At 37.9% G+C, this 14,937-nt stretch overlaps 1 protein-coding gene across 4 annotated transcripts in view; it reads right to left on the reverse strand.

The window, feature by feature from the left end:
- Window positions 1–14,937, reverse strand: part of LOC150075706 (CCR4-NOT transcription complex subunit 4-like) — a 494,519-nt gene that overhangs the window by 206,284 nt on the left and 273,298 nt on the right. For all 4 annotated transcript variants that reach the window (XM_090388673.1, XM_090388675.1, XM_090388674.1 and 1 more), the window contains exon 10: window positions 11,536–11,592. In XM_090388673.1, the coding sequence (XP_090244799.1) occupies window positions 11,536–11,592 (57 nt within the window). The remainder of the gene's footprint in view (window positions 1–11,535; window positions 11,593–14,937) is intronic.

The raw sequence follows: 14,937 nt of genomic DNA on the forward strand, positions 1-14,937 counted from the left end.
TAATCAAATTGTAGCAGGGTGCTCAATGATTTTGTAATAACTGAGAGCAAAGTGGAGGAGAAATTGTTGAAGTTAAACATAAGAAAGGTACCTGGGGTGGATGGGATCTATCCAGTTATATTAAAGGCGGCGGCAAACCAACTAGGCAAACCATTAGCCATAATTATGAGAGCATCCTTGGACTCAGTAGAGGTCCCCACGGACTGGAGAAGTGCAAATGTATCCCCAATTCACAAAGGGGTATCGAAGGGAGACACGGGTAATTACAGACCAGCTAGTTTAACTTCTGTTCCGGGTAAAATAATGGAGTCACTGGTTCAAGATGCATTGCAGGATCATCTAGACAAGACTGCAGCAATAATTCAGACACAGCATGGGTTTGTTAAGGGAAAGTCTTGTCTGACAAATTTGATAGGATATTGTGATGTGGTTATAAAGGAACTGGATGAAAAAAATAATTTTGATATCATATATTTGGATTTCAGGAAAGCTTTTGACACTGTTGTGCCTGGAAGACTATTGTACAAATTGGAGCAGAATGGTATTAAGGGTAAGTTGCTACAATGGATACAAGGATGGTTGAGTGGAAAAAGACAGAGGGTTGTTGACAGAGGTTGAGTGGGAGAAGACAGATTAATGGGTGCTGCTCTTCGTGGACTAATGTTATTAGTGGAGCCCAACACCAAACCCTGTGGGACTCCACTAATAAACATTAGTCCATCTAGATAATTTGGGCAGATGGGCTAAGAAGTGGCAACTGAAGTTTAACCTTGACAAATGCAAAGTACTGCATATGGGTAGAAGTAACCCCAGAGAAACATACCAACCGTGTGGTACTACACTTAAAGTGGTAGAAAATGAAAAAATAAACCTGGGAGTAATTGTTTAGTCAGATATGAAGTTTTCTGAGCAATGCAGACAGGATGCCAGGGCAGGTCATGGGGTTTTGTCAATGATATATAGGAATTTTGCTAGCAGGGAAAAGGTGATTGTCCCTCTGTATAAGGCAATGGTCAGGCCACGCCTTGAGTACTGCGTACAGGTCTGGAGGCCTCATTTTAGGAAGGATGTAGATTTGTTTGAGCATGTACAGAGAAGGCCAACAAGATTGGTGAGGGGAATGAAGGGATCCTCTTAACAAGAGAGGCTTAAGTTCTGCAAATTGCAGTGGCTGGAGACCAGGCACCTAGGCGTTGATCTGATTGAGGTGTATAAGGCCTTGAATGGGTTGATCACGCTGATTTCTGATGGGATCCTTCCACTTGTTGAGATTATGAACCTAAGTGGACATAAATTCAAATTAAGAAAATGGCAGATGTAGAACAGATTTGCGGAAATTTGCCTTTAGCCAGTGGGTGGTTAATTGCTGGAACAAACGTCCATCTGTCGTTGTGGAAGTTGATAGGTTAAATAAAATTAAGGAGGAACTGGACAGGCATTTGGAGGGAATGGTGTGATTTTTTTTTTTTTTTTGGCTGATGCTGCATAAGCTCATACACTTGCTTTTTTGCATCACATGCCACTACTACTACCTCCAACCCAAGCATGGTACTAAGTACTATAAATTCCAATACCTCTTGTGTTTGGGGTTTACATAGAAAAAAATAAAAAATAAAAAAATACTGCGATGACACTGATTTCTAGGCAAGATCATATATTTCTATTGGAGATTACCCTGACTTTATTCTCTCTCTCTCAGCATAAGTACATTACAAATATCGATTCTACTGCATCTAAAAGACTGGGTTTTCTCTTTTGATCTTGGCATTACCTTTCCTTCCTAACAGCTGTTCACTTTGTACAAATTGCAAATCTTCCCTTCATTGGAATACTGTTCTCAAATCTAGATGGAATTCCATAAAAAATCTCTCGGGTTTCTAGACTCCATTCAAAAGATGGGAGTTACGTTAATTAATGACTCATCCTAACAGAGTCTCTCCACTCTGTCTCAGATGTTCTGTTTCTGTTGCATGTTTTTCTATAGATACTTCCATGGGTACTTTTCTTCTATTGGATTCTTTAATTTTTTTCTTAAATTGTATTCTTTAATTCCCACTCTCTCTTCTTCCAAAACAGTCTTAACACATGCCACAGTTAGTCATGCCTTTAACAGTCCAACTTCAAACTCGCATAACCAACATTTCTTCTCCCTCATTTATTCATTCAACTTCTGGTTTCTGAAACATCTTTACTTCATATGTATTTGATCATGTTGTAAATGGAAGACTACTGTAGAAAATTGTGTAAATTGGAGCAGTATGGCATTAAGGCTGATATACCTTCATTAAGCGTAATTTGCTGCAATGGATAAAGGAATGGTTGACGGCAGAGAGTGGTAATAAATGGACACTGCCCTCCATGGACTAATGTTATTAGTGGAGTCTCCCAGGTTTGGTGCTGGGCCCTTTGTTGTTTTGTGTATTTATAAATGATATCGATGAAGGTATATCAGGCTTAATGTCCAAGAGTGCAGATGATACAAAGGTTGGCACGGTTGTTAATAACAGTAAAGAGTGTATACTACTGCAACAGGATCCTGAAAAGTTAGGCAGATGGGCTGAGAAGTGGCAACTGATGTTTATCATTGACAAATGCAAAGTACTAAATATGGGTAGCAGTAACCCAAGAGAAACATACCAACGTACTAAACTACCAACAATTATACTCAGGGAGGTGGAGAATGAAAACGACCTGGAGGTAATGGTGCAGTCAGATATGAAGTTCTCTGAGCAGTGCAAATGGGCTGCCAGAGCAGGTCATGGAGTTTTGTCAATGATATATAGGAATTTTGCTAGCAGAGACAAGGTGAGTATCCCTTTGTATAAGGCAATGGTGAGGCCACACCTTGAGTACTGCATACAGGTCTGAAGGCCTCATTTTTGGAAGGATGTAGAGTTGCTAGAACAAGTACAGAGAAGGGCAGCAATAAGTGGGCCCCTGTGCGCTTATGAAGAAAGGCTTAAGTTCTGCAAGTTGCAGCATCTGGAGACTAGGCACCTGTGAGATGATCTGATCGAGGTGTATAAGGCCTTGAATGGTTTGAGCAGGCTCAATGCTGATGAGATACTTCCACTTGTTCAGGTTAAGAACCAACTATACTGTGCAATGGTCATCCCGAACTCAGCTACAGCACAACGAGTGAGAAAAGCAAGCTACAACAGAAACCAATGAAGTGACACTGTCCAGAGATGAGCGTCACATACCAGAGACAGATCATTTCCAGTAATCTCCATAAGATAAACAGTTCATGGAACAGCAATAGACCAGCAGTAAAAGAGCTCAACAGAAGTTGCTCATATTAACCAACAAAACCAAGCTGGAAAAAAGGTGTTATTGTAGGATCAAACCAAAGAAAAACAACAACTAAGGCTTCTTGCCAACTGTGTTGGCAGGAGCAGAAGTGGACACCCACCCATGAAGGAAACAGTACCAACATCCTGCTCACTTCAGCAAAGAAATTTCTCTGTTCCTATATAAAAAATAACATACTATCCCAAGTAAATAAAAGGGTACAGTCCACCAATTCATTCATTATTAATTATAAAAGAATATTCCTTCTCACAAAAACTGAATTTGCAAAATTTTGAAAGGCTAAATTTTTCCTTGTTTGAATAAAGTAATGGCTCAATTTCATCCAGCAGATGAGTTACAGTCAACATTATTCAGTAAATCCAAACGTACATCAGCATATTCCAAACAATTAAAAACAACATGTTCCCACGTTTATAGATCACCACATGTACAGTCACATCTCTCTACGATTCCAAGACTATTCACAGTTTTGCAAAAAAAATGATCTATGACTGTTAACAAGAATGCACAATGTAGATTAGCAAAGGAACATGATGCAAGAAAGCAAACTTATATAGCATCATCCAAAAAAACAAAAAAACAAAAAAAAAAAAAACACCCTTATTTCACCCATCCACTTGCTCCAAATGTTTGTCAAGTTCTGCCTTGATTCTAAGCTATCAACTTCTACAATGACAGATGGAAGTTTGTTCCGGCAATCAACCACTCGCTGGCTAAAGGCAAACTTCCGCACATTTATCCTACAACCGTCTTTCCTCAATTTCAATTTATGCTCTCTCAGGCGATTATTCTGAGCAAGAGGAAGAATCCCATCAGCATCGAGCATGCTCAAACCATTCAAGGCTTTATACGCCTCAATCAGATCATCGCGCAGGTGCCTAGTCTCCAGACACTGTAATTATGTACTAACCAGATCGGTTGAATTCAATTTATACAATTAACATAATGTTAATTGTATAAATTAACATTTTTCATAATAAGACTCATTCAATGCATGCATATGCTGATAATCTAGACCAGTGTGCCACAATGTTTGCTGAAGCTGTATACCTATAAATAATACTATACGTATTATGATTAGAAATTGACAACCAAGAACTTTTACCCATTGTAAGAATTTAACTATGTTTGTAATGCTACTCATTGTTATATTTCACAATGTCATTTTTACTGAAACAGTCTTTGCCATCTGATCTGAAAATTGTGTTGGACGAAGCAGTACAAGTTGACTCAAATCAATTGTGGCCTCTCAGTTCGCAGATTTTTTACGTTTTGTGTCTGGGGTTGCTGTTTCCCATGTGTAGTACTTTACATTTGTCAATGTTAAACTTCATTTGCCACCTCTCAGCCCATCTGCTCAACCTTTCCAGATCCTGTTGCAGCAGCATAGTGTCAGTAGTGTCCTTGACAACCCTGCCAACCTTTGTATCATCTGCAAACTTGGACATTAAGCTTGATATACCATCATCAATATCATTTATAAATACAGAAAACAATAATGGACCCAACACTGAGCCCTGAGGGACTCCACTAATAATATTAGTCCACGATGAGCAGTGTCCATTGATTACCACTCTCTGTCTTCTCCCCCTCAACCACCCCTTTATCCATAGCAGCAATTTGCCTCCAGTGTCACACTGCTCCAATTTGTGTAGCAGTCTTCCATGTGCAACAGTATCAAAAGCCTTTCTAAGATCCAAGTATATAATATCAAAGTTATTCCCTGCATCCAGTTCTTTTGTGACTGCATCATAGTATCCAATCAAGTTGGTCAGGCAAGACTTCCCCTTAACAAAACCATGCTGTGTCTGAGCTATAACTGAAGTCTTGTCTAAATGATCCTGCAGTGCTTCTTTAACCAGTGCCTCCATTAATTTTCCTGGAACAGAAGTTAAGCTCACAGGTCTATAATTACTTGTGTCAGCCTTTGATCCTCCTTTGTGAATTGGGGTCACATTTGCACATTTCCAGTCTATGGGTACCTCCCCTGAGTCCAAGGAAGCTCTCATAATTATGGCTAAGGGTTTGCTTACTTCCTTTGCTGCCTCCTTTAATATAACTGGATAGATCCCATCCACCCCGGGTGCCTTTCTTGTGCACCCGGGGTGCATGGGATCAGGAAATGGGATCTGAACACACCATACTCCTGCTACATACAGAAGTATGGCAGATGTCATGTGGTAAAGTGTTAACCTGCCTTTTTGAACTTAAGGCGGAGCTACAGACATTTTTAACAGTTGAGGGGCACGAGTTTGCAGAGTTATTTGCAGATGATGAATGGGTAACTAAGCTGGCACATCTTTCCGATATTTTCATTCACTTGAATGAACTGAACTGAAAAATGCAAGGCAAGAACGAAAAATTTTTTTTTTTTTTTTTTTTTTCTCTAAGAATATGGAAAAGATTCAAGGCTTTCAAAATAAGCTGGATTTGTGGATACAACACACTGCAAATAGATCGTTTGAGATGTTCCTAACTGTATGGCCACTTGCTGTGTGTTGTTTGTTATTTAGGAGCAATAGCAGCTAAGACCATATTGCTCCGGGATATGCGGTGGTCATTCCCTGACCTTTTCGCATCCTCCATATTTGGTGGTGACGGGCTCGAACCTCGGTCTAATCAAGAAGCGTGTGCTACGCACTGCTGCTCCTTCCCACCTGGCTACGGAGGCGCCTTTTTGCTGTGTGTAATAAAGTGTTTAGCATTAAGCATTACTTGAGGCATATGATGCAAGAAAGCAAGTTTATATAGCAACAGCAAAAAAAACCCCTTCCCATCTCACCCATACATTCACTCAAAACGATTGTCTAGTTCAGCCTTAAATTTTTTTTACACTATTAAAGCAGTCCTCAATTTGAATCTATGCCCCCGCTACACGAAGATGAATTTCTGCACACCTACTCTATAATTTGAATTTATGTTCCCTCAGGTGAGTAATCTGAGCAAGTGGAAATGTCCCATCAGCACTGAGCCTGCTTAAACTATTCATGGCCTTATACACCTCAGTCAGATCACCTCACAGGTGCCTAGTCTCCAGATACTGCAACTTGCAGAACTTAAGCCTTTCTTCATAAGAGCACCCATTTGTTCCTCTCACCAATCTTGTTGCAGTTCTCTGTACTCGTTTTAACAACTCTACATCCTTCCTAAAATGAGGCCTCCAGACTGTATGCAGTACTCAAGGTGAGGCCTGACCACTGCCTTATATAAGGGGATAATCACCTTGTCTCTGCTAGTAAAATTCCTATATATCATTGACAAAACTCCATCAACTGTTCTGGCAGCCCATTTGTACTACTCAGAGAACTTCATATCTGACTGCACAATTACCCACAGGTCTTTTTCATTCTCCACCTCCACAAGTGCAGTACCACACAGTTGGTATGTTTCTCTTGGTTTACTCCTACCTACCCATATGCAGTATTTGCATTTGTCAATGTTAAACTTCAGTTGCCACTTCTCAGCCCATCTGCCTAACTTTTCTAGATCCTGTTGCAGTAGCATACTGTCATTAGTGTCCTTAACAACCTTGCCAACCTTTGTATCATCTGCAAACTTGAACATTAAGCCTGATATGCCTTCATCGATATCATTGATAAATACACAAAACAACAATGGGCCCAGCACCGAACCTTGGGGGACTCCACTAATAACATTAGTCCACATAGTGCATTGTCCATTATTACCTCTCTCTGCCATCTCCCACTCAACCATCCCTTTATCCATTGCAGCAACCTGCCCTTAATGCCATACTGTTCCAATTTGTAAAGCAATCTTCCATATGCAACAGTATCAAAATCTTTCTTGAAATCCAAGTATATGATATCGAAGTTATTTTTTGCATCCAGTTCCTTTGTGACCACATCGTAGTATCCAATCAAACTGGTCAGACAAGACATCCCCTTAACAAACCCATGCTGTGTCTGAACTATTACGGCAGTCATGTCTAGGTAATTCTGCCTCACTTCTTTAACCAGAGATGCCATTATTTTCCCCTGCAACAGAAGTTAAACTAACAGGTCTATAATTATTTGTCACCTTTTGTGAATTGTAGATATATTTGCACATCTCCAGTCCATGGGGACCTCCACTGAATCTAAGGATGCTCTCATAATTATAGCTACGGGTTTTCTTATTTCCCTCGCTGCCTCCTTCAATATAACTGGATAGCAGTTCTCCTCTTCCTTACAGAATTCCTCATGTGTGAATGTAGATACAAAATACTGATTCAGTTTATAAGCTATCTGAGCAGGATCATCAACACTCAAACAACCAACATCAAATGGACCACTCTGATTAATCCCCTTCCTTCTAGAGTTTACCTAAGTAAAGAAGCCTTGCCTAACCTCCTTTGTAAGTTTATTACAGATCAGCTTATATCTGCCATAGGCTTCTGTGTCACCTGATAATTTTTATGCATCCCACAAGCCTCATTAGTTCATCTGACATCCATTTAAGTCTAAACTTGAACAGTATTTCTTAGTTGGCATGAAAAGCCTAGTAGCTTCCAAGTGGACTTCATTAAAGAACATTCAGATAACTTGCAGCATAAGTTCAAGGATTATTTTAGAGACAGCATTAAATTTCGACTGGGCTGATGATGCATTTGTTACGGATGCAAAATCTCTTACGGTAAATATACAAGAAGAACTAAAAAAATCTGAGGACGGACAGAACATTGTGATTGTCAACAGTGGTGATCTGTGAATATTTTAACAGTGAGCTGGCAGTTTTGCCAACTTTTTGTTCTTTTTTTTTTTCAAGTAGGGAAATATAATAGATACTTTTTTTTCATAAAAAATTTTAATATTGTGAATAATGAACTATTTCCCATATCACAAATAACAAAAAAAATTGCACAAAACATTCTAGAATATAACTCCAGAGCAACGTATCAACTCTGTGGTACTACACTGACAGTGGTAGAGAATGAAAGGGACTTGGGGGTGGTTGTGCAGGCAGATATGAAGTTCTCTGAGCAGTGCAGACGGGCTGCAAGAGTAGCTCATGGAGTATTGTCAATGATATACAGGAATTTTTCCAGCAGGGATAAGGAGGTGATTATTCCATTGTATAAGGCAATGGTCAGGCCACACCTAGAGTACTGTATACAGGTCTGGAGGCCTCATTTCAAGAAGGATGTAGAGCTGCTGGAACGAGTACAGAGAAGGGCAACAAGATTAGTGAATGGAACAAAGGGGTGCTCTTACGAAGAAAGGCTTAAGTTTTGCAAATTACAGTGTCTGGAGACTAGGCACCAGCGAGGTGATCTGATAGAGGTGTATACAGCCTTGAATGGTTTAAGCATGCTCAATGCTGATGAGATTCTTCCTCTAGCTCAGAAAAATCACCTGAGAGGGCATAAATTTAAATTGAGGAAAGACAGATGTAGGATAGACGTGTGGAAATTTGCTTTTAGCCAGCGGGTTGGTTGGTGGAACAGACTTCCATCCCTTGTGGTGGAGGTTGATAGCCTAAATAAGTTTAAGGCTCAGCTGGACAGGTATTTTGAACGAACAGAGGGGTGAAGTGGAAGTGGGTTTTTTTTTTTTTTTTTTTTGGCTGATGCTGCATAAGCTTGCTTTCTTGCATCAAATGCCTCTACTAATGCTAATGCTAATAAAAAAACAAAATATTACATAAAAGAACAAGCTATTCTAGATCTCTCAATATCTGAGCAATAATTAAGGATGAACTTGAAGCAATGGTTTTCCATTTAGATTTATGGTCATCATATCTGCAACGTGTTTAATTTGTCAAAGATGTTCTTTTTATTGATACAATATTATTCATTACACTGAAAGATCCCTCAGCATCATCACTGCTAATCACAATGGTTTCAAGGATATTTCTGGCTTTTTTAATAGAAAAGGGAATTTTGCTCGATTTTAAAGATAAAGTGTCATCAGCAAAATCTCTAAAATCATTAATTTTCTTCTCATATTTTATTAGAAAACTTAAATTTCTTATTCGTTTTTCATCCTATTTCCATGAAGATGAAAGTTATTCCATATTTCACATTTCCGGGCGGCATATGTTTAAAGTTTCTTTCAATTCCTTATTGTGAATGATATCATTATTTTCTTTATTTTAATTAAAATTACTCTGTTGAATTAATAGCCTATCCTTTAAGGATGAAACAATGCAGTTTAACAACTTGTCACAAGGTAATTTTTTAAACATGTTCTTTCGATTTTGATTCCTTCAAATTCTTTTGATATCAGAACCTCTCAATTTAGCTTCATAATTTTCTTCAGAATTTTTCAAATTATGAATAGCACTGATATGAATTTCTGATAATTAACTTATCTGCGTGTACTATAGTGATGCTGTGACTTTGTAAAGCTTTAGAGAGATAAGAGAGCCCCTGCAGGATGCAATCATTAGTGCCAAATTGTTAAGAATTTCCAGATTTAAGTCTGTTTATAATAATCCCGATATTTAACTTGGGGTTCAAAACATTTTCACAAAGCGGAGTAGTTCCTCCAAACCGCAACTGTCGTCTGCAAGATACAACCTGACCATTGTGGCCCGAACATATGATCTTGACATCAAGTTCTTTGGCAATCATCCTTAAATCGCACTAGTTTTTTTTTTTTTTTGGGGGGGGGGGTGATATCATGCATACAGTTTATCTAGAAATATTTCAAAATGATTCACTTCTTTCATATTTTTTAGAGAATCAACTAATGCTAACGATGATCTAGGCAATGCCAAATAATGGTTGGAAATTATTGTAAATGTCTGCTTGAAACACCGGACTTTTCCCCCAGCATTATCAAAACAAAATCCAATAAGATTTTCTTTTAAATATTTTTCAGAAAATCACAGCTATTTAGAGCTGTAATTATGCCAGCATTTATGCATTCAGCAGTTGTCTTTTCTAGTTCAATAAGATCTATAAAAATCATACATGGCTCAAGCAAGTTCAACATGCACGTAAAGAATTAAGACACTTTGTTTGGATAATGTTGTTGACTCATCAATTATTATGCAGATTTTTTTTTCTATTTTTTTAGTACATAGTTCATTTTTAGTTTTTTAGTACATTTTATTTCTTTTAGCATTAGTTTAGGCATATGATGCAAGAAAGCAAGCCAAGAATTAGCCAAGAAAAAAAAAATTACACAGAATTAGCCAGGGGGGAAAAAAAAAAAAAAAAACCACCTTTCCATTTTCCCATCCGGTCACTCCAAATGTTTGTCTAGTTCAGCCTTAAATTTATTTAAGGTATCAATTTCCACAACAGATGGAAGTCTGTTCCAGCAATAAATATCAATTTTTGGCAACGGATAAGAATCTCAAAGAAAAAAATTCGATCATTTGCAAATATGCAAGATCATTTACAAAAATATTGAATTTTTGAATTTAATAGTGACAAATATGTTTCTGAAATTGAGGAAGTTGTGGTTGATTTTGAAACCAGTTTCAGTGATTTTAAAACAATTGAAGACATTGGTTCAATGTATTTCTTATCCATTTAATGTTGACTTAGATATGAAACAAATTGCAGAAAAAAAAAAAAACGCTGATATTTTTCAAACGGAGAAAATATTACTTGAAAATGAAATTATTACTTCTACTGGAAAGGTGACGACAACAGTCTTTTGGGAAGCTGATGGAGTGTTGCGAGTAGATTACCTTTAGAAAGGCCAGAGAGTCACAGCGGCCTATTACACAGACCATGAAGTCTTTTCACCAGATAAATGCACCTGCTCACAAGTCTGTCACTGCCATGTTACACTGCATGACTGGATCTTTGATATCTTGGACCATTCCCCACATTCATCAGATCTACCACCAACTTTACACCTATTACCCAATTTGAAAAAAATACCTGACTGATATCCCTTTATCCCAGCGCCGGTGATATCGTTGCTACAGTGGATGAATTCTTGGATGCCCAAGAGATAACTTTCTTTGCAGCTGGAATCAATGTATTGCCAAAAACATGTATTGACTGTAAAGGGAAATATGTTGAAAAATAAGTTATCACACTCCTCAAACTCTTCATACTCTGGTCACGAAATTTTCAAATGTCTCTCATATTATGTTTGGAATTAATACTGAAAGCTTTTCTGATCAAGAATAATCCTCAAGGACATTGAAAGCATTAAGTGAAATTCCTTTTCACTTAATACTTATGAAGAGATGATTAAAAAAATTTCAATTAATTAACTCTGCCTACATAGTAAATATAGGAATGTTAAAAACACATATTACCTTTGCTGACAGTTTAGTATCTGTTCCCATAGTTTCTTTTCATATTCTTGATGACTCCTAGGAGATACATGGGATACAAATTCAAAATCATTTTATCAAATATGAAATAGAAAACAGAAATGCTTATAGACAAATGATTTTGTGGAATTTCTGCATAGGAGTAATATTTTTGATGATTTCTATAAGGATAACTGGGACAATTTAATTTTTCATTTTATTTATCAAATAATAAGAAAAAATAATTAATTCTTCATTGTTTAACAATGAATAAGTAATGAAATGAAACATTGGAAAACACCCCATTTTTAACCAGATCATATCTTAATTACTGAAAACAAAAGTATCACATATTAATACCTTGAACAACAAAAGTGAAGAATATCCAAAACTTTAAAGCAATGATTATATAACTTCAGAAATATTATGAATGTTTCAGACTGATTATGTCATAAGAAAAATGTATTAGTAGGGGAAATATGATGCTACACAGAAAGCAAATATAGCAAAAAAATAAAAAAATAACATTTGCCCATACTTTGTAATAATTTTCTAAATCCTTTAAATTTATTCAAACAATCCACTTCCGAAACACTTACTGCCTGGCAGAAAGCAAACTGTCCAACACTAAATTGTAACCATCATTTTCCAATTTAAATTTATTTTCCCTGGTGAATGTCATCTGAAAGTGTAAGAATGCCATTACTATTTTAGTTTCCTCAACCCAATCAAGACCTTAAACACTTCCACAGGATCTCTTCACAGATGACAAGCTGTTGCAATTTACAGACCTATGTCTCCCTTTGGGAAAGGCAGGGAGAGGGGGGGCCTTGGGTTTACAAACTTCAAACCTGTATATACTACTCAAGATTTGGCCTAATCATTCCTTATCTGCTCAGCGAAACTTCATGTTAGACTGTGTGTCATGTAATTTCTAAACAAACTGCATTCGGTACCAACCCAGTAAATATGTTATTCTGGTATTACTACCACTTAAGATTTATCAACATTAAACCTCTCTATTGACCGTAAAAACTAAGACTCTCTTGCTAATATCAATAATTTATCAGTGTTTGCTGACAGTGGACTCTCTAAATGGAATCTTCTTGAAACAGAGCAGTATGCTCTGTTTCAAGAAGATTCCATTTAGAGAAGATTCCATTTCAAGAAGATTCCTTTCAATCTTCTTGAAACAGAGCAGTATGCAATTGATTTTAACACAGCATTCCACAATATGGGCCTCTGCTCTCAAGTTCGACCTATGGGTGCATCATCACTTGGAAGCTGATTAAATACAAGTCCTTGACGAGCCTCCAATTTTATTTTTCTGTTGGGCATCCAAATGTTTCTTTGGTGACTTGATTTAATTTAGTAACGAAGAAATGTTTTGATTTAAGACAGGTACACTATTTAAACGAGAACAAAGAAAAGAACCATTATCGATTAGATAATGGTTCTTTTCTTTGAAATACACACCAGAGGATACAAATATGTGCAATACACTCTATACAAGCAATGAACTTACGTATGAATCATTTACAGTGGCCACTCTCATCTGATATCCTGCAAAGAAGCACTCAAAATGGATATTTTTTTTTTGTAAAAAACATTAAAGTAAGAAGTATTATTGAAAGCCAACTAAAATATTTACTACAGAACTTCAGCATATGAAATGTACAAGATCCTGAAAAATTTTCTGAAGATTGTTTTCTTTGGAATAACCTTCCTCCATGTATTTCCCAAAAATTACAACCTACAGAAATTAAAGTCTTATGGCAACAAAGCTGAACGTAAGAATTTTTTAAATAAAACCCCAAACACGAGGTATTAGAACCTATAGTACCCAGTACCATGCATGGACATAAGGTTAATAACATTAGCATTAGTAGAGGTATTTGATGCAAGAAAGCAAGCTTATGTAGCATCAGCCAAAAAAAAAAGTAAATAAATAAAAAAATAACCACTTCCACTTCACCCCTCTGTTCGTTCGAAATACCTGTCCAGCTGAGCCTTAAACTTATTTAGGCTATCAACTTCCATGACAAGGGATGGAAGTGTTCCACCAACCAACCACCCGTTGGGTAAAGGCAAATTTCCTCACGTCTATCCGACATCTGTCTTTCCTCAATTTGAATTTATGCCCTCTCAGGTGATTATTCTGAGCAAGAGGAAGAATCCCATCAGCATTGAGCATGCTCCACCATTCAAGGCTTTATACACCTCTATCAGATCACCTCGCTGGTGCCTAGTCTCCAGACACTGTAATTTGCAAAACTTAAGCCTTTCTTCGTAAGAGCACCCCTTTGTTCCATTCACTAATCTTGTTGCCCTTCTCTGTACTCGTTCCAGCAGCTCTACATCCTTCTTGAAATGAGACCTCCAGGCCTGTATACAGTACTCTAGGTGTGGCCTGACCATTGCCTTATACAAGGGAATAATCACCTCCTTATCCCTTCTAGAAAAATTCCTATATATCATTGACAATACACCATGAGCTACTCTTGCAGCCCGTCTGCACTGCTCAGAGAATTTCATATCTGCCTGCACAACCACCCCCAGATCCCTTTCATTCTCTACCACTGTCAGTGTAGTACCACAGAGTTGATACATTGCTCTGGGGTTGCTGTTTCCCATATGTAGTACTTTACATTTGTCAATGCTAAAATTCATTTGCCACCTCTCAACCCATCTGCTCAATGTTTGCAGATCCTGTTGCAGCGGCATAGTGTCAGTAGTGTCCTTGACAACCCTGCCAACCTTCGTATCGTCTGCAAACTTGGACATTAAGCTTGATATACCATCATCAATATCATTTATAAATACAGAAAACAATAATGGACCCAATACCGAACCCTGAGGGACTCCACTAATAACATTAGTCCACGATGAGCAGTGTCCATTGATTACCACTCTGTCTTCTCCCCCTCAACCACCTCTTTATCCAAATTTGCCTCCAATGCCACACTGCTCCAATTTGGGCAGCAGTCTTCCATGTGCAACAGTATCAAAAGCCTTTCTAAGATCCAAATATATAATATCAAAGTTATTCCCTGCATCCAGTTCTTTTGTGACTACATCATAGTATCCAATCAAATTGGTCAGGCAAGACCTGCCCTTAACAAAACCATGCTGCGTCTGAGCTATAACTGAATTCTTGTCTAGATGATCCTGCAGTGCTTCTTTAACCAGTGCCTCCATTAATTTACCTGGAACAGAAGTTAAACTAACAGGTCTATAATTACTTGTGTCAGCCTTTGATCCTCCTCCGTAGCCGAGTGGGCAGGAGCGGGAGTGCAGTGGCACATGCTCTTTGAGTAGACCGGGGTTCAAGCCCCTGCCTGCTGAATACGGTCGATCTGCCAACCCGCACTGGACCAGCGTGGCAGATTATGGTCCATTTCCCTC

Source organism: Mastigoproctus giganteus, chromosome 14 (assembly GCF_048544385.1).
Source record: "Mastigoproctus giganteus isolate SK-2022 chromosome 14, ASM4854438v1, whole genome shotgun sequence".
Lineage (NCBI taxonomy): Eukaryota > Metazoa > Arthropoda > Arachnida > Uropygi > Thelyphonidae > Mastigoproctus > Mastigoproctus giganteus.